The sequence below is a fragment of the Balaenoptera acutorostrata genome, chromosome 8, assembly GCF_949987535.1.
Source record: "Balaenoptera acutorostrata chromosome 8, mBalAcu1.1, whole genome shotgun sequence".
Lineage (NCBI taxonomy): Eukaryota > Metazoa > Chordata > Mammalia > Artiodactyla > Balaenopteridae > Balaenoptera > Balaenoptera acutorostrata.
In genome coordinates, this window is record NC_080071.1 from 64,826,339 (window position 1) to 64,844,533 (window position 18,195).

Consider the following 18,195-nt stretch of genomic DNA (forward strand, 5'->3'; position numbering starts at 1 on the left):
TGATCCTTTTAATGTGCTGTTGGATTCTGTTTGCTAGTATTTTGTTGAGGATTTTTGCATCTATGTTCATCAGTGATATTGGCCTGTAGTTTTCTTTCTTTGTGACATCTTTGTCTGGTTTTGGTATCAGGGTGATGATGTCCTTGTAGAATGTGTTTGGGAGTGTTCCTCCCTCTGCTATATTTTGGAAGAGTTTGAGAAGGATAGGTGTTAACTCTTCTCTAAATGTTTGATGGAATTCACCTGTGAAGCCATCTGGTCCTGGACTTTTGTTTGTTGGAAGATTTTTAATCACTGTCTCAATTTCAGTGCTTGTAATTGGTCTGTTTATATTTTCTGTTTCTTCCTGGTTCAGTCTCGGAAGCTTGTGCTTTTCTAAGAATTTGTCCATTTCTTCCAGGTTGTCCATTTTATTGGCATACAGTTGCTTGTAGTAATCTCTCATGATCCTTTGTATTTCTGCAGTGTAAGCTGTTAATTCTCCTTTTTCATTTCTAATTCTATTGATATGAGTCTTCTCCCTTATTTTCTTGATGAGTCTGGCTAATGATTTATCAATTTTGTTTATCTTCTCAAAGAACAAGCTTTTAGTTTTATTTATCTTTGCTATTGTTTCCTTCATTTCTTTTTCATTTATTTCTGATCTGATCTTTATGATTTCTTTCCTTCTGCTAGCTTTGGGGGTTTTTTGTTCTTTCTCTAATTGCTTTAGGTGTAAGTTTAGGTTGTTTATTTGAGATGTTTCTTGTTTCTTGAGGTAGGACTGTATTGCTATAAACTTCCCTCTTAGAACTGTTTTTGCTGCATTCCATAGGTTTTGGGCCGTCGTGTTTTCATTGTCATTTGTTTCTAGGTATTTTTTGATTTCCTCTTTGATTTCTTCAGTGATCTCTTGGTTATTTAGTAGTGTATTGTTTAGCCTCCATGTGTTTGTATTTTTTACAGATTTTTTTCCTGTAATTGATATCTAGTTTTATAGCATTGTGGTCAGAAAAGATACTTGATACGATTTCAATTTTCTTAAATTTACCAAGGCTTGATTTGTGACCCCAAGATATGATCTATCCTGGAGAATGTTCCATGAGCACTTGAGAAGAAAGTGTAATCTGCTGTTTTCAGATGGAATGTCCTATAAATATCAATTAAGTCCATCCTGTTTAATGTATCATTTAAAGCTTGTGTTTCCTTATTTATTTTCATTTTGGATGATCTGTCCATTGGTGAAAGTGGGGTGTTAAAGTCCCCTACTATGATTTTATTACTGTCAATTTCCCCTTTTATGGCTGTTAGCATTTGCTTTATGTATTAAGGTGCTCCTATGTTGGGTGCATAAATATTTACAATTGTTATATCTTCTTCTTGGATTGATCCCTTGCTCATTATGTAGTGTCCTTCTTTGTCTCTTGTAATAGTCTTTATTTTAAAGTTTATTTTCTCTGATATGAGAATTGCTACTCCAGCTTTCTTTTGATTTCCATTTGCATGGAATATCTTTTTCCATCCCCTCACTTTCAGTCTGTATGTGTCCCTAGGTCTGAAGTGGGTCTCTTATAGACAGCACATGTCCGGGTCTTGTTTTTGTATCCATTCAGCCAGTCTGTGTCTTTTGGTGGGAGCATTTAATCCATTTACATTTAAGGTAGTTATCGTTATGTATGTTCCCATTACCATTTTCTTAATTGTTTTGAGTTTGTTATTGTAAGTCTTTTCCTTCTCTTGTGTTTCCTGCCTAGAGAAGTTCTTTTAGCATTTGTTGTAGAGCTTGTTTGGACGTGCTGAATTCTCTTAGGTTTTGCTTATCTGTAAATGTTTTAATTTCTCTGTCGAATCTGAATGATATCCTTGCTGGCTAGAGTAATCTTGGTTGTAGGTTATTCCCTTTCATCACTTTAAATATGTCCTGCAACTCCCTTCTGGCTTGCAGAGTTTCTGCTGAAAGATCAGCTGTTAACCTTATGGGGATTCTCTTGTATGTTAATTGTTGCTTTTCCCTTGCTGCTTTTAATACTTTTTCTTTGTATTTAATTTTTGATAGTTTGATTAATATATGCCTTGGCTTGTTTCTCCTTGGACTTATCCTGTATGGGACTCTCTGCGCTTCCTGGACTTGATTGACTATTTCCTTACCCATATTAGGGAAGCTTTCAACTATAATCTCTTCAAACATTTTCTCAGTCCCTTTTTTTTTCTATTCCTCTCCTGGGACCCCTATAATTCGAATGTTGGTGTGTTTAATATTGTCCCAGAGGTCTCTGAGATTGTTCTCAATTATTTTCATTCTTTTTTCTTTATTCTGCTGTGTGGTAGTTATTTCCACTATTTTATGTTCCAGGTCACTTATCCATTCTTCTCCCTTAGTTATTCTGCTATTGATTCCTTCTAGAGAATTTTTAATTTCATTTACTGTGTTGTTCATCATTGTTTGTTTGCTCTTTAGTTCTTCTAGGTCCTTGTTAAACGTTTCTTGTATTTTCTCCATTCTATTTCCAAAATTTTGGATCATCTTTACTATCATTACTCTCAATTGTTTTTCATGTTGACTGACTATTTCCTCTTCATTTGTTTGGTCTGGTGGGTTTGTACCTTGCTCCTTCATCTGCTGTGTATTTCTGTCTTCTCATTTTGCCTAACTTACCATGTTTTGGGGTCTCCGTTTCACAAGCTGCAAGTTCGTAGTTCCCGGTGTTTTTGGTGTCTGCTCCCAGTGGGTAAGGTTGGTTCAGTGGATTGTGTAGGCTTCCTGATGGAGGGGACTAGTGCCTGTGTTCTGGTGGATGAGGCTGGATCTTGTCTTTCTGGTGGGCAGGACCGTGTCCAGTGGTGTGCTTTGGGGTGTCTGTGAACTTATGATTTTAGGCAGCCTCTCTGCTAATGGGTGGGTTTGTGTTCCTGTCTTGCTAGTTGTTTGCCATGGGGTGTCCAGCACTGTAGCTTGCTGGTTGTTGAGTGGAGCTGGGTCTTAGTGTGGAGATGGACATCTCTGGGAGAGCTTTTGTCATCTGATGTTACGTGGGGCCGGGAGGTCTCTGGTGGACCAATGTCCTGAACTTGGCTGTCCCACCTCAGAGGCTCAGGCCTGACACTGGCCAGAGCACCAAGACCCTGTCAGCCACACGGCTCAGAAGAAAAGTGAGAAAAGAAAGAAAGAAAAGTGAGAAAAGAAAGAAAAGTGAGAAAAGAAAGAAAGAAAGAATATAAAATAAAGTTATTAAAATAGAAAAAAATTATTAAAAATAAAAAAATAAAAAGAGTAATAAAAAAAAAGAGAAAGAAACAAGAGAGCAACCAAACCAAAAAATAAATCCTCCAATGATAACAAGCACTAAAAACTATACTTAAAAAACCCAAAAACCCAAAAACCCAAAACCCAAAACCAAAAACAGACAGTCAGAACCCTAGGACAAATGGCCAAAGCAAAGCTATACAGACAAAATCATACAAAGAAGCGTACACATACACACTCACAAAAAGAGCAAAAGGAAAAAAAAGAAAAAAATATATATATAAAAAATTAAAAAAGGAGGAGAGCAACCAAATCAATAAACAAATCTACCAATGATAATAAGCTCTAAATACTAAACTAAGATAAACATAAAACCAGAAACAAATTAGATGCAGAAAGCAAACCCCAAGTCTACAGTTGATCCCAAAGTCCGCTGCCTCAATTTTGGGATGATTCGTTGTCTATTCAGGCATTCCACAGATGCAGGGTACATCAAGTTGATTGTGGAGATTTAGTCTGCTGCTCCTCATGCTCCTGGGAGAGATTTCCCTTTCTCTTCTTTGTTCGCACAGCTCCTGGGGTTCAGCTTTGGATTTGGCCCCGCTTCTGCGTGTAGGTCACCTGAGGGTGTGTGTTCCCTGCCCAGACAGGATGGGGTTAAAGGAGAAGCTGATTAGGGGGCTCTGGCTCACTCAGGCTGGTGGGGAGGGAGGGGTGCAGAATGCAGGGCGAGCCTGCGGTGGCAGAGGCTGATGTGATGTTGCAACAGCCTGAGGTGCGCCGTGGGTTCTCCCGGGGAAGTTGTCCCTGGATTACGGGACCCTGGCAGTGTGGGCTGCACAGGCTCCTAGAAGGGGAGGTGTGGAGAGTGACCTGTGCTCGCACACAGGCTTCTTGGTGGCTGCAGCAGCAGCGTTAGTGTCTCATGCCCATCTCTGGGGTCCGCGCTGATAGCCGCAGCTCATGCCTGTCTCTGGAGCTCGTTTAGACGGTGCTCTGAATCCCCTCTCCTCGCACACCCCGAAAAAATGGTCTCTTGACTCTTAGGCAGTTCCAGACTTTTTCCTGGACTCCTTCCCGGCAAGCTGTGGTGCACTAGGCCCTTCAGGCTGTGTTCACACCCCAGTCCTCTCCCTGGGATCTGACCAAAGCCGGAGCCTCAGCTCCCAGCCCCTGCCCGCCCCGGTGGGTGACCACAGAAGCTTCTCGGACTGGTGAGTGCTGGTTGGCACCGGATCCTCTGTGCGGGAACCTCTCCGCTTTGCCCTCCGCACCCCTGTTGCTGCGCTCTCCTCCGTGGCTCCGAAGCTTCCCCCCTCCGCCACCCACAGTCTCCGCCCGCGAAGGGACTTCCTAGTGTGTAGAAACTTTTCCTCCTTCACAGCTCCCTCCCAGATGCGCAGGTCCCGTCCCTATTCTTTTGTCTCTGTTTTTCCTTTTTTCTTTTGCCCTACCCAGGTACGTGGGGAGTTTCTTGCCTTTGGGAAGTCTGAGGTCTTCTGCCAGAGTTCAGTAGGTGTTCCGTAGGAGTTGTTCCACATGTAGATGTATTTCTGATGTATTTGTGGGGAGGAAGGTGAACTCCACGTTTTAATCCTCCGTCATCTTGAAGGCGCCCCCCGGACTTGAATTTTTTTGGAGAAATTTGTAGTGCATATTATACCTCTTGGGTTGCAAAGTGATATTGTTTTAGTAGAAAATGTTGTTGTAAACCCAGTGAGTGGGTTGCTTTGTACTGAGGTCTATAGTCCCCTTCTCTCCCTCCCCCTTTCTCCCCAGTTATCTTAGCTTTCTCATTTAAGCCCAAGTTATTTCAGACAATAAGTTATCTGCTGAATGATACTTTCCTCTTTAGTTCTTTTACTGGAATTTTTTTGTATCCCCAGCATTCATTCATTTATTCATTCATTCATATGCTCAATCATTTATTTAATCATCACTCAGTAAATGCTAATGAAAAGTTATATCTATATGCTTACATCTAACTGCTAAATCCACATATCTACTTGGATATATAATGTGCATATCAAACTTAATAGGTTTAAAACAGAAGTTCTGGTTTCCCACTGCCACTTTTTCCTCCTGCAGTGTTCCCCATCTCAATACATTGCTCGCTCCTTCTGGTTATTTAGGCTAAAAATTCTGGCGATTTCCTTGGTCCCCTTATTTCATTTATAACCAATATCTGATCTGTAAGCAACTCTGTTGACTCTGCTTTCACTGACTACCCAGAATCTGACCACTTCTCAGCAATTCCGCTGTTACTACCGAAGTCCAACCCACCATCAACTCCTGCCTGGATTATTGCAACAGCCTCTTAACTGGACTTTCTGCTTTCTCCCTTGGTCCCTCATCTTTAGTCTATTGTCAACGCAACAGCCTGAGTGAACTTTGAAAAATGGAAGGCAGATATGTCACTGTTCAGCTCAAAAACCTCAGTGACTTCCTATTTCATGAAGAGTAAAAAGCAGAGTTCTTACAGTGGCCTACAAGGTCCTATACATTTGACCCCCTGTTGCTTCCCTAACTTCAGTGCCTACAACACTCCCCTTGACTCACTCCACTTGACCCAAACTGGCCTTCTTGCAATTCTTTAACATACCAAGTATGCTCCTGCCTCAGAACTTTTGCAACCACTGTTCCCTCTGCCAGGAATTCTCTTTCCCCAGATATCCATGTGGCTTGTTCCTTCACCTCCCAATCTTTGCTCAAATGTCACCTTTTCAAAGAGTTCTTCTCTGTCCACTGTATTTAATATTATCACCTCTTTATACTATACACTCCCTTTGCCTCTTACTTACTTTATTCCTTTTACCTATAGCATTTATCACCATCCAACTTGCTTTAAAATTTATTTGTTGATTCTATTTCTCCCCACTGCCCCCTCAATACATACTAAAATGCAAACTCCAGAAAACCAAAGCTTCAGCTTGAAACATGGTAGACACAATAATTATTTGTTGAATGAGTAAATGATTTCATATGTGATGTAGAAGCCAATGAGGTCGCATATAATCTGAGGAAGTAGATGTATTTCGAAGTACTATTTTTATTTTTGTATGTCTTCAAGGTTCCATCTTATTATAAGTTCTCATTTGGAAATAAAAATGAGCTTTAATGAACCTAAAACATTCTGTAGACATAGTGAGATCTATCGTTTGCTTACTAAAATAGTCAGGATATTCTGCATAGCAGTCAGTATTCTAAATGCTAGTTTTAAAAATTATGTGACTACAGGCTGTGCAGTTGGCATTTTGAAGAATTCTATGGAAGAATTTTTCTAACATTTTTCTAACATATTAGAAAAAATGAGATCACATCAATATTAGCTTTTCCACATCTAACTTTGAATAAGGTATGTGTAGTGCACGTGATATTTAGTTGAGTAAAATTGTGTTACATGACAGTTGTGAGCCTCTATATCCGGGAACACACTTTAATGGTGTGACTTAGGAAGCCTAATGGCACCTGCATGTTTGTAAAATGGGAAAATCCATTTTTGGCGTGGCCCCCAGTTTGAAAGTTACTCTTTCCATCCAAAAGGGCAGAGTGCAACCGATCCATGGTCATAATTAAGATCAGAGCAAAGGACAGAGCCAGACACAGCTGAGAACCAGAAAACACAGAACTCTTTCTAATCCATAGATGTAGACAGAGCTGGGTTCCTGTGGACAAAAGGAGTTTCCACTCCAGTGACACAGAACTTGTGACCCACATCTTGCAGAGGGTAGTTAAGGGAAGCAGAGACCTCTTAGGAATACTGTTAGTCAAACAGCTGTGTATTTACCATGAATTCATAAGCAGAGCCTGAAACATTTCTTCAAATAGAAATAACAGAGCTGGTCTAGAGATCCCAGTACAAATCAGTTCTGGGTGAGAACGGTGTTAGATCCACCAGTGAAGATCAATAGAATCAAGGTGACTCAAGAGAAGAGAGATCTGGCCTGGACAGGTCTGCTTAACCTCCCTTGGTTATACATTTCCAGTTGTTTTTTAATGAGGGAGATCTGGAAATTAATATTTGAATTTACTCTATGTCATTTATGGTTTGCTGTATGTAACAATGCTTAAGTGAACTGTGTAATTACTGTATCATAGTTCTCATTTTGTATTTCAGACTCATTCATTCTTAACTAATCTGTATGTGGTCATCATAAAGATCCAAGTGAAAGAACCTTCTTTTGCTCTAGATAGATATTTGAGTTGACTTGAGTCCACTGGGCTGTTGTACGTAGCATTCCAAGGACCAGAGTGGGCAGGCCAAGAAAGTAGGGCTCATCATGGAGAGTTGCCTGTCAAAGGCTTTTTCCTTTCAGGAAAGTATTAAGGTTATGTAAGCAAATTAAAAAAACCTGTCGGGTAATGAGTCAACGCCATTAAGCATGGAGCTTGATGTTTTTTGTTTTCCAAACCTTATACCCTACTTCTGTTCTTTTATTTAAATTATTTAGTGGGTGTTCAATAATTCTGGCTAGAAAGACAGAATTTGTTCTTGCTTATGATGAAAGTGTCAGCAGTGAGAGACGCACTCCTTGGAGATGCACAGTTTGGTGATATAGAAACTGATGAGGAAAAAGAACAAGGTGAATCACACCTCAGCTACTAGATTAATGCATCAAATTAAATGTTACTATTCAGGAAAGACAGCAGAAAGAAACCGCTTCCATGGTAACTGTTGTCAGAGTTGTATTTTTACTCATCTTTCGGAAAATATATGAAAGCCAAATAATATAGCTCTAGTGATACTTGTAATGATTTACTCATTTTCAAATAGCAAGAGCTCTGAAGGCTTGATTTCATCTCTCTCTTGAGCTGGCATTGTCAGTTTAATATCCAGCCAACGTTAATCACTGAGGGTGAATGTATAGAAGACAGTTCATATAAATGTCCAAAGATGGTTTATCAGTGAAAGTGTATTGTTACAAAGTTCTCCTGGGTTGCCGAGTGATCACTAAGGAAGATCTTAGTGTGACTCCCTCCCCCACCCTCAATAATATTAGATGTAGCTTCTCTTCTTTGGCTGGTCATGAGGAATTTCACAAATACATTTTCAGTAGAGAGAACTCGTGATTTATTCACTGGACTATCTGTTTGGCTTATCAATGCGTATTTTCTCTCTTTCTCTTCAGTGTCTATCTTTTGTCTGTATCAGACTTTGAGAGCACTTCAAACTGAGGGGTAGGTAAGAAAAGGGAAGAAGATGAAATTGAATTCTCTTTAAAACTGGTTTATTTAGAAAAGAGCTCCGTAAAAGATTTGGTCAGAAATCAGAATTCAACCTGCTATCCTTTTTTCTGTATTATCAGATTGGATAATTGAATGTTGGCTTGATTTCTTTCAGAGCAGACGTTCTATGTTTCTTGGCTAGGCTGGCACAGAGAACAAGGTCATACAGTGACCTGCTTCCTTCACTGGGAGATGCTGATCTGCTGTGACCTGTGAGAAGACTCTGCTTTGCTGATGTTTTGGTGTTGTTTCTGTAATATGCATCTAGGCTAGGACTTCAGCTTCCTAGTTTAAGGTTAAAAGATAGATTAATTAACAAAATACCTCAGTATTTGTTGGACTTGTATGTGTTCACATGACTTACTGACCTCGTGCAATGCTTATTTTGTAATAAATTACCATTTGTTAATTCTCACAATTAAATTCTATAGTCCAAACTATAGTTTAACCCTCCAGACTGGAAGACGTCCTGTCTTTTACTTAAAGGCATGTTTCTTAAGTCTCTATTTGTTAGCAAACACTTGGAAACACTTTGAAATTTCATCCTATTAATTCAGTCCTAGAGCTATCTGAATTCTATCTTTTTTTTTTTTTTTAAGGATTTTCTTTTTAATCAATTAATTTATTTATTTTTGTCTGTATTGGGTCTTCGGTTCGTGCGAGGGCTTTCTCCAGTTGCGGCAAGCGGGGGCCACTCTTCATCGCGGTGCGGGGACCGCTCTTCATCGCGGTGCGCGGGCCTTTCTCCATCGCGGCCCCTCCCGTTGCGGGGCACAGGCTCCAGACGCGCAGGCTCAGCAATTGTGGCTCACGGGCCCAGCTGCTCCGTGGCATGTGGGATCTTCCGAGACCAGGGCTCGAACCCGTGTCCCCTGCATTAGCAGGCAGATTCTCAACCACTGCGCCACCAGGGAAGCCCTGAATTCTATCTTTAAATTCTGAGAAAGACCTCTCCAGCAAGCTTTTCTTAGCTCTCTCTAGCCCTCAGCATTCTCATTCCTCATATTTAAATGTACTTGCTACCCATACCGTACACTCGTTCATATTAAATTGAGTAATCAATCATGCTTAAATAATATGTGACATCTTTACAAATAATATTTACTATTATCATTTAATTGAAGTATTGTATTTCTCTTTGGTTTCTCATTTCATTTCTCTAACCAGATTATAAACTTTTTGATCTAAATACTAATTCTTCTATATCTGTATATCTGCCACAGTATCTCACCCAAGGTAGGGACTCAATGCAAGTTTGTTAATGGGTTAACCAAACCAATGCAAGTTTGTTAATCCTGTGAAATGGAACATGCTAGAAGTAAACATGATGATATTCTCTCCCACGAGCTACCTATTTAAATGCATCTTGGGAAGAACATTGAACAAATTACTTTAATTTGCAAAATTGCCTTCATGTAACATTTGCAGCTGTTCCACTTCTCAGGAAAATGATTCATATTATTTTAAAGACATGACAACTTGAACAAGGTCAAAGCATAATACCTAATGGTATTTAGCAATGCAAATATAAAATTTGCAAATTTTGCAGAGTCTAAATGCACATTGGATTTTCTAGGAGGTGCCCAGCTATATTGGGAGGGAGTTTTTAAGGTAGAGCTTGACTGATAACCTTTCCAAAACATTAATATAGTTTTCTTCTTCTGTTTTTCCCTTCCTCCTTTTACTTTACCCCCTCCTTTCTAAATTATTGAGCTCTTTCTATGTGGCCAACCTTTTCTAGGAACTTTTTGTTACTTTGTTATATAATTTAATCATCACATACATCCTGTTGGTAAGCTATTATTATTTATATTTTAATGACCAGGAAACATTGAGGTTTGGAGGTTTAAGGACTTCTGGCATGAACTTGGCACTTTCTCTCACTGAACCTCATCTTTCTTTCTTTGACGTGTGACCTTGGATAAAAATATCATTTAACCCCTCTGTGCCTTTTAAAAATGTTTTTCTTCTATAAGAGGATAATAAAAAAGTCTGCCTTACTAGCTATATGTTATTCTAGATAATTGAAATAAAACACAAGAAATATAGGGAATTATTATTTTTATTATATATGAGTCTTGATCACATTGGTGATCACCAATGTGCAAACTTAGAATAAGGGATTAGAACTAGATTATAATTTAAAATGTCCTATTGATATTTTCTTTTGCTCTTTAAGACTCCTAAAACATATTCCCATATTTGAGTTTTTGTATTACACAGAAAAAAGATCCACAAACTGGACTTTTATGTTTCTCTAGCTGTGGGATAGACCCAGATTGGTCATGTACAGAAAAGCCTGTATGAGCAAGAAAGTAACATATTTTCTCATTTATTTATTTATCTATTTTTGCTTACAAATCTCAGTTACACGGCTTTATTCAATAGAATATTAGATCAGTTCAGTTCTCAAGTTGTGATTTTATAAGACTTATGAGAAAATCTGTTGATAGTGGGATTGCTTGACATTTTCTTTTACATTTTGCTCCTTTCTCACTTTTTTTTTTTTTAATATTGGCGTATAGTTGATTTACAATGTTGTGTTAGCTTCAGGTGTACAACAAAGTGATTCAGTTATGCATATGTATATATCTATTCTTAAGAAAGTGGCGTATTTTCCTCAAACTGATTTCAATTTAAACTTGGTAGTTTATTTCTTATTGCAGTTTAATTATTTGGGTCACTGGATTCTGTGTCTCCTGTTTTTCTATGAAGAGAAAAACATACTATGCAACCAAGACTGAAGCAAGACTCCCTGGTGAAGGAACTCAACCCGTTCTTTCTTCAGCAACTCAACCCGTTACAACAAAGCATGCTTCTAGTATCTGATTAGCTGGTTCTCTTCCTTCCTTCTTAGTTGGGGAATTTCCAAAGCTGTCTTCTCTGAAATACCATAAAATGTCCTGGAACTCAGAAGAAGAAGGTCTTTGAAATTCTGTGAACTTTTCCCACTGTATTTGAAGAAAAAAGGGTGGAAACTCTTGAAGGATCTAGATCTATTGAAAAATCATTGAGAGTAGGGGAAAAAACCATGAGCAAAAAGATAAAGGGAGGGAAAAAATTTTCCTGAAAATGTTATAGTTTATGCACATGTGCACACACAGACACATACACCATATATGTTTGATATTTTAATGAACATAGAATAAACAATATTATCATAGCGATGAGGGAAATAAAAACAAGAAAAGAGACTTCCCATATATATGGACATATTTTTCTTTCTTTAAGTAAAAACATTGTGTATTTCATCATTTTAATGAAAATCTTTTAAAGTGTACAATACACCCTCCTGACTTCTTATATAGAGGACCCTCACTGTCATTGTGCACTTTCTAAGGAGGCAATGCTGGAAATAATACTAAACCAGGAGACCTTGCCCCGGGCTCCAGCTTCTTCTTCTACTCACCAGCCATGAGACTGTCCTGATCATTTCCCCTCTTTGGCCTCAGCTTCTTCATGTGCAAAATTCAGGCAAAATTTAGAAATATATTCTGCCCAGGTGCAACCCGCTTCCAGCTCCCTGTCTGTGAGCCAATATTGTTCTGCATTTCCTCCAATTAACTCTGATGATGTAAAAAGATTAAAATGCATCCCCCATGGCAGAATGGCACCTTGAAATTTTAACATCTGTGACTCCATAGTTTTGTGATTTCCTTCCAATTATGTGGGCCAAATTTGGTTAAGTGGGGAAAATTCTCTGATTTTTCTGACAAAAATAAGAAGAAAGAAGAATTTTTCTGCATTAAGATGTACTTTATAATGTGATGAGTATAATAATTACTTGATGGACATATTAATATTTTGCATATCTTTCTGTGATAAATATATTAGGGAACCTTATTTCCCAAAGTGATAGCCAAAAAAAAAAAAAAAAAAAAAAGGGACTTCCCTGGTGGCGTAGTGGTTAAGAATCCATCTGCCAGTTCAGGGGACACGGGTTAGATCCCTGGTCCGGGAAGATCCCACATGCCGCGGAGCAACTAAGCCGGTGTGCCACAACTGCTGAGCCTACGCTCTAGAGCCTGCGAGCCACAACTACTTAGCCCACGTGCCACAACTACTGAAGCCCGTGTGCATAGAGCCCGTGCTCCTCAATGAAGAGTAGCCTCCGCAATGAGAAGCCTGCACACTGCAACAAAGAGTAGCCCCCGCTAGCTGCAACTAGAGAAAGCCTGTGCGCAGCAACAAAGACCCAATGCAGCCAAAAAAAAAAAAAAAACAAGAAAAAATTTACCTACAGTCTCATTAGTAATCAACTGTTTACCTGTTTTACGTTTTCCATGATCCCTTCTGGCAGAGAAGACAGTTTTATTAATCTGGCTTCTAACTCTAATTATAGCATTTTTCTCTCTCAAGCACCTTCTTTCCTAGAAGCCCACAGCTCTCCTCTTTAGGAAGCAGAGCTTATATCATCCTCCTGGTGTCTGCTCAGGCTTGCTTGATACCTTCCAGGTCTTCTGCTCTCTGTCTGTAAAGCATTTTCTTGTCTTATTGCTATGCCACTCTGGATATGTTTCCCTTGTTACTTAAATGAGTGTCTCCCTAAATAAACTGAATATATCTTAGGAGCAGGGAAACTTCTTCTAAATTTTCCTCTGTTAACCCAAACCATGTACCTTATAGAGCATAGTAAAGTAAAATACATGCTCAGTGGATGTTGTGATTGATAGTGTAGACATCTCAATTCAAGTTGCTCATTTTCTACTGAAATATGAAATTCAGTCTTGTAATATTTTCTGAATTCTGAGAAAGTGTAAACTGTTCATTTTCCATATTCAGTTATGCACACACTCTGTAGAATTTACAACTCCTTACAAGTAGTAAAGAATACTAATTGAATACTTCTTATGTATTCATTTTTGCATGAAAACATATATATCCTGGAAATACCTGCTTTTTATTTCCATAAGTAGTCATCTTTTTCTCTTGTTTTCATGTCCATATTAATGTTAACTATTCTAGACTATAAGTCCCAAGAAAACATAACTGTGCCTTTCAGCTTATATAATGTACCTTACCCAAAGCCGAGCATTTATGATTGCTTAGTAGCATAACATTGCTGGATAAAATGCAAGGCCAATCTTAGGTGAGGAACCTAAAAGTCTTCTAAAGTTATTTAATATGATACCATGAGGTAAAAAAACAGAAAAACAAAAGCACACTGTTAGGATGTATAAATTGTTCTTCAGTGAAGGAGGTTTGTGTATGTAATTGAGTTTAGTTGTTTCTGTTTATAGAGCTCCTGTAATTTCCCTGTGCCAGATCCTGAGTCAAAAGAAAAATCTCAAAGTGCTTAGGCAACAGCTGTTCTCAGTCTTTCAGGGTGGTAATTCTGAGCCCAGGACTGTGCTTATTCTTGTCGTGAAATGACGCTCTTTGACTTTAAAACCCTGCATTCTTCCACAGTGCTATTACAGTGACAGGTCTTGTAAAAACATGTGTTAATCTTTAAGTCTGTTTAGCAGATAGCCCAATGGAGAAAATAGCCCATTATGACCTTACGTGTGGTTCATGAAGTCTTCTCTGAAGTAGTCCCGTGATTTTGTATCATTGAACACATTCCTAAATCTCGCTGTGCAGGTCCTTCTTTGTAAAGGAAGAGCAATACTCTTTGAGGTAGTCTTTGTGTTTTCAGTGGATTTCAGTGGTGCTGGTCAGTTAGTCAACTCTAAAATATTTAATAAACCATAAGTGATACGGCTGTATATTATAAAAACTTTCTACCCATCCTAGCCATTCTTCTAATTTTTCTATCATTTGGAAGAAGTGGGTTAATATGAAATAAAAATAAATAATATCAAAAAATGTAATTTGTAAAACAATAATGATGAGGACGCATTTTACCTGATTTGAAACATATTTAAAATTGACAATTATCAAAACTATATGCGTGGTATTTTGTTAAAGAAAAACGGATCAATTGATATGGAATAACATAGAGATACCAGAAGTTAAAACTTACTTTAATCATTTCTAGGACAGAGCAGAAATAACAGAATGGTAGGGAAATGTAACATTTGTCAGGTATTTATTTTGGTCTAGAGAAGAATCTGTCCTCTGTGTACAAGTGCAAAATGTATAGCAAAGGAAAGAGAAACGGAATGTAAGAAAAATAACATACATCACTGGATTGAAATTACTTAAAATGGATACAGATATTTTAGATGAATATACTAATTCCATTTGCTATCTATGCAAGGAAGATGAATGTTTAAGGAAATCTTAAATCATTTTATAGGAAAATGTGCTGCCTCTCAGCATTAAAGTGAATTCAAATATTAAAACAGTCTTCCCGATAAAGGTAACAAAATCAGATTTTTTTTTTTCCTATGGAGAAACAAGAATGCTGTTGATGACATTGCACTAATTGTTTCAGTTGTTGTGGAAAGTAATCTGTCAATATGTTTGAATCATAGTGTTGGTATTGATGATGATGATGATGATGATGATGATGATGACGATGTATGCCAGACACTGTGCTGAGTAAGTGGGGGACATTTAAAGGAAAGCTCTGTGTCTTGGCCACATGTGTATATATGTGAGCAGACACGTCATTGATCACGTCACACAAAGCCCCACAGTCTCCTGCCCACCTTTTCAGGTTCATTGTTTGACATTTCCTCCAAAAGCCATTTTTCTACAGGCCATATTCATTAAAAATTTTTTTAAAGTTTGTTTTCCATATTCATTTTTTACTCTATTTTTTACAGATGTTTCCTCCCAGGTCCTGAATGTCTTTTCTTCTCTTGGCAGGAAGATTCTTACTCATTTAAAAAAATTTTGTTCAAACCGCACCTTGTCACTGAAGCCTTGGTCCCTGTGGCCCCTTAGACACACGGAGGTTGGCAGCCCTGCCTGCTTCTCTGGAGGCCTCCACTTCCTTGAGGGTGGTGCTGTGTCCCAGCCATCTTTCTACACAGGGTGGGACTCAACGCGTGTGTGTGGAAGGAGTAAATAAAATAAGCAAAGGAAAATCCCAGTATTAATATTATTTGCCAGCCCTTTCACTGAATTCTGTTAAACTGAAGCTTGTCACATTGACTCGGTATAAACTTATTTCACAACGATCAAATTGTCTGACTCTGAGCAATTTCTCTAAAATGGAGTAAGCAGTTACTACTGGGCTATGTTATTTTGCAACAGGGTTTTCTTGGGGTTTGTACTTGTCTCATTGCTTATTTGCTGTAAAATGAGCCTTTTGCTGGGAGGTTCTTTACATCAATAACAGACATACAGAGATTTGCCTAAATTTGAATTCAAAACACTTTTCTTTGGAATACTCATTTGGAAGTTTTGCTTCATTTGTTTTGCTAAGTCATAATTTATGTGTAGTTTTTTGTTTTATGTGTAGTTACTCTTTTTACCACAATATATTCTTGTTTATAAAGATGCTCAAAGAAGTACATTTATCACCTCTTTTAGGTCAGGGTGCCATTAATGAACTCTTCTCTACTATTTAATATTCTTAAGAGAAATATGCCTAAGGACCTATCTTATTCTCAGGAAGTAAGGTTTTTTTTTTTTTTTAAACTTTTGGGACCCAGAGATGAAAAATTTCCCCTTGTACAAATTATTCATCAAATAAAAATTTTCATGCAAAAATTAATGCTTCAAGACACAGAATGAATTTAGATTAAAGACTCTGTGGTATTTATAGTAGATAAATAGAGGTTCTGCTACAGATGACAGAGACCATACCTGACAGGACAGAAATTTCTTTCTCTCTCAAGGAGTTGTCTGAATACAGGAAGCTCAGATCAAGGATTATGACCCTGTTCTACTGATACATGGTTGTTTGGGGTAGACATGGCGTCCCGTGGTATTAAGGATTGAGGTGCCTTCTCTCTCATTGCTCTGTATTTAAAATTTAATATGTTAATTTCCTTTTAATTTTATTTATTTATTACAGAGTGACTATCTGATCAGCAGTTATGCTTGACAAGAAGTAGAAGTCATGGTTTATTTATAGTATTTTATAAGTTTGGCATGGTAAAAGAGTCCTGATAATAAATATTTGGTTAATTAATTGAAAGTTCATGTATTTGGGGGAAGGGTTGTTAATGTACAACTGTTCGCAAAACCCTTGTGATATGAGTTGTGGAGCAAACCGTACAGGGTGGGAAGCAATCATACATCATTGTGGAGGGAGGGACAAATGCAGTGCTCCTGAAGTCCTGAGTTCGTTCCCAGCAGGCATGTGAAGGAAGCTTCCTGGAAAGTAATGGCGTTGGGCTGCCCTTGAAGGAGGAGTAAGATGTCGATAATGCGAAGTGGAGGAGAAAGGCAAAGAGGAGCATGGGGTGGCATTGAGGGGAGGGGGAGTGGAAAGTGTCTGGTTGCCATGCATGTAGCACTTCACATAAGACACCCACTGTACCTGAGGAACGAGGTCTGGAGGAAGGAGGTTTGTGTGTGTGTAGGGGGTAGGTGTTGCATGCATCCGTGTCCTTTTTTTTTTTTTTTTTTCCTGATTGGGTGACAAAAGAGAGTTTTATCTTGGATAATACTTTAACCAAACTTCATTGACTTGTTAATTTATGTTATGCAAGACGCTTCTGTGAGCTATACCAATCTTTAATACCTAGAACATATGATTCATGTTTAGATGAGATTATCTTTGTATTTGGATTAAATCACAATGAGGACAGTATTTGTAAATGTGTGACTTTCAAAGGGGGATATAAACTCTCGTTATCCATGAAGGGCCTGGTTTGAAGTGCTTTCTGAAGTTAATAGGTTGTGCAATCCCATTTTACCAGCACATTCTGCTGATACATCATTTAGAGAAAGTTCCAGTTCCTGATGAAGAGCAGAGCGCTGACATGAGTTTTCACTTAGGTGTGCAGAAAGAATCGGTTAGCTTTGTGCACAGAATAGGCTGAAATCAAGCTTTAATTAGTCAGACTTTTGCATAATTCATCATGGTCCCTTTGAAAGTCCAGTTGAATCTGCTCTTAATCTTTGTCACGATGGGTCCCTTTTAAAGGACTTTTATAGTTCCTTGCTGCACAGATATTTAGGTCTTCCAAGTAAGGCCATGACAATGCACCTGATCTCTTCTTAAAGAAATGAATTGTTACATAAGGATCCATAAAGAAATGAATCAGTCCATAAAATTTTCTTCTTATTAAATATCATTCTTGATATCAATATAATCAGCTTTAAAGATAGGAAAGTAAGCTAAGGTTCTTTCTGTCTTTTTGAATCCATAGGCTGTCCATCTGGCCCAGGCAAGCTTCCAGGTTGAAGCCTTCAGCTCCAAATTCATTCTTGACCTCACACTGAACAAGTAAGTATTTAGTTATGATCCTGTTAAGAAGTAAGTGCAATAAAACTCTACGTCATGATAATATTTTAGTCAAAATAATGTCTGTTGTGGAAGCAACTGATATTTTCTAGCTGATTATATGTCATATAGCACTTAAAGTATAAAAGTCTGAAGTTAGTTCTTTTAATAATAATAATGTCTTTTTATTCCTGAAAGAAGAGGCATTTAACATTTAATTTGTTAAAAATCTCAAATACAGTACTTAGATATTGTAATTTTAAATGGTACAAATATTTAAAGTAATGCTAGTTAATTAAGTGCTAGCTATAATCTTTACAATATATAGCAAGCATGATAAATTACTGACTCAAGTATAGTTAGACTTCAGTCTAGAAATTCCACTTTACCTTTCAGTATGCAATTCACACGACTTCTGTATGAAGAACAGAAGAACAGAAGAAAATGATGACTTGCA

The 18,195-nt window shown here is 38.0% G+C and overlaps 1 protein-coding gene across 3 annotated transcripts in view; it reads left to right on the plus strand.

The window, feature by feature from the left end:
* ADAM23 (ADAM metallopeptidase domain 23) overlaps positions 1 to 18,195 on the plus strand; it is a 166,172-nt gene that overhangs the window by 27,721 nt on the left and 120,256 nt on the right. For all 3 annotated transcript variants that reach the window (XM_007190594.3, XM_057551858.1, XM_057551859.1), the window contains exon 3: positions 17,665 to 17,741. In XM_007190594.3, coding sequence (XP_007190656.2) covers positions 17,665 to 17,741 — 77 coding nt within the window. The remainder of the gene's footprint in view (positions 1 to 17,664; positions 17,742 to 18,195) is intronic.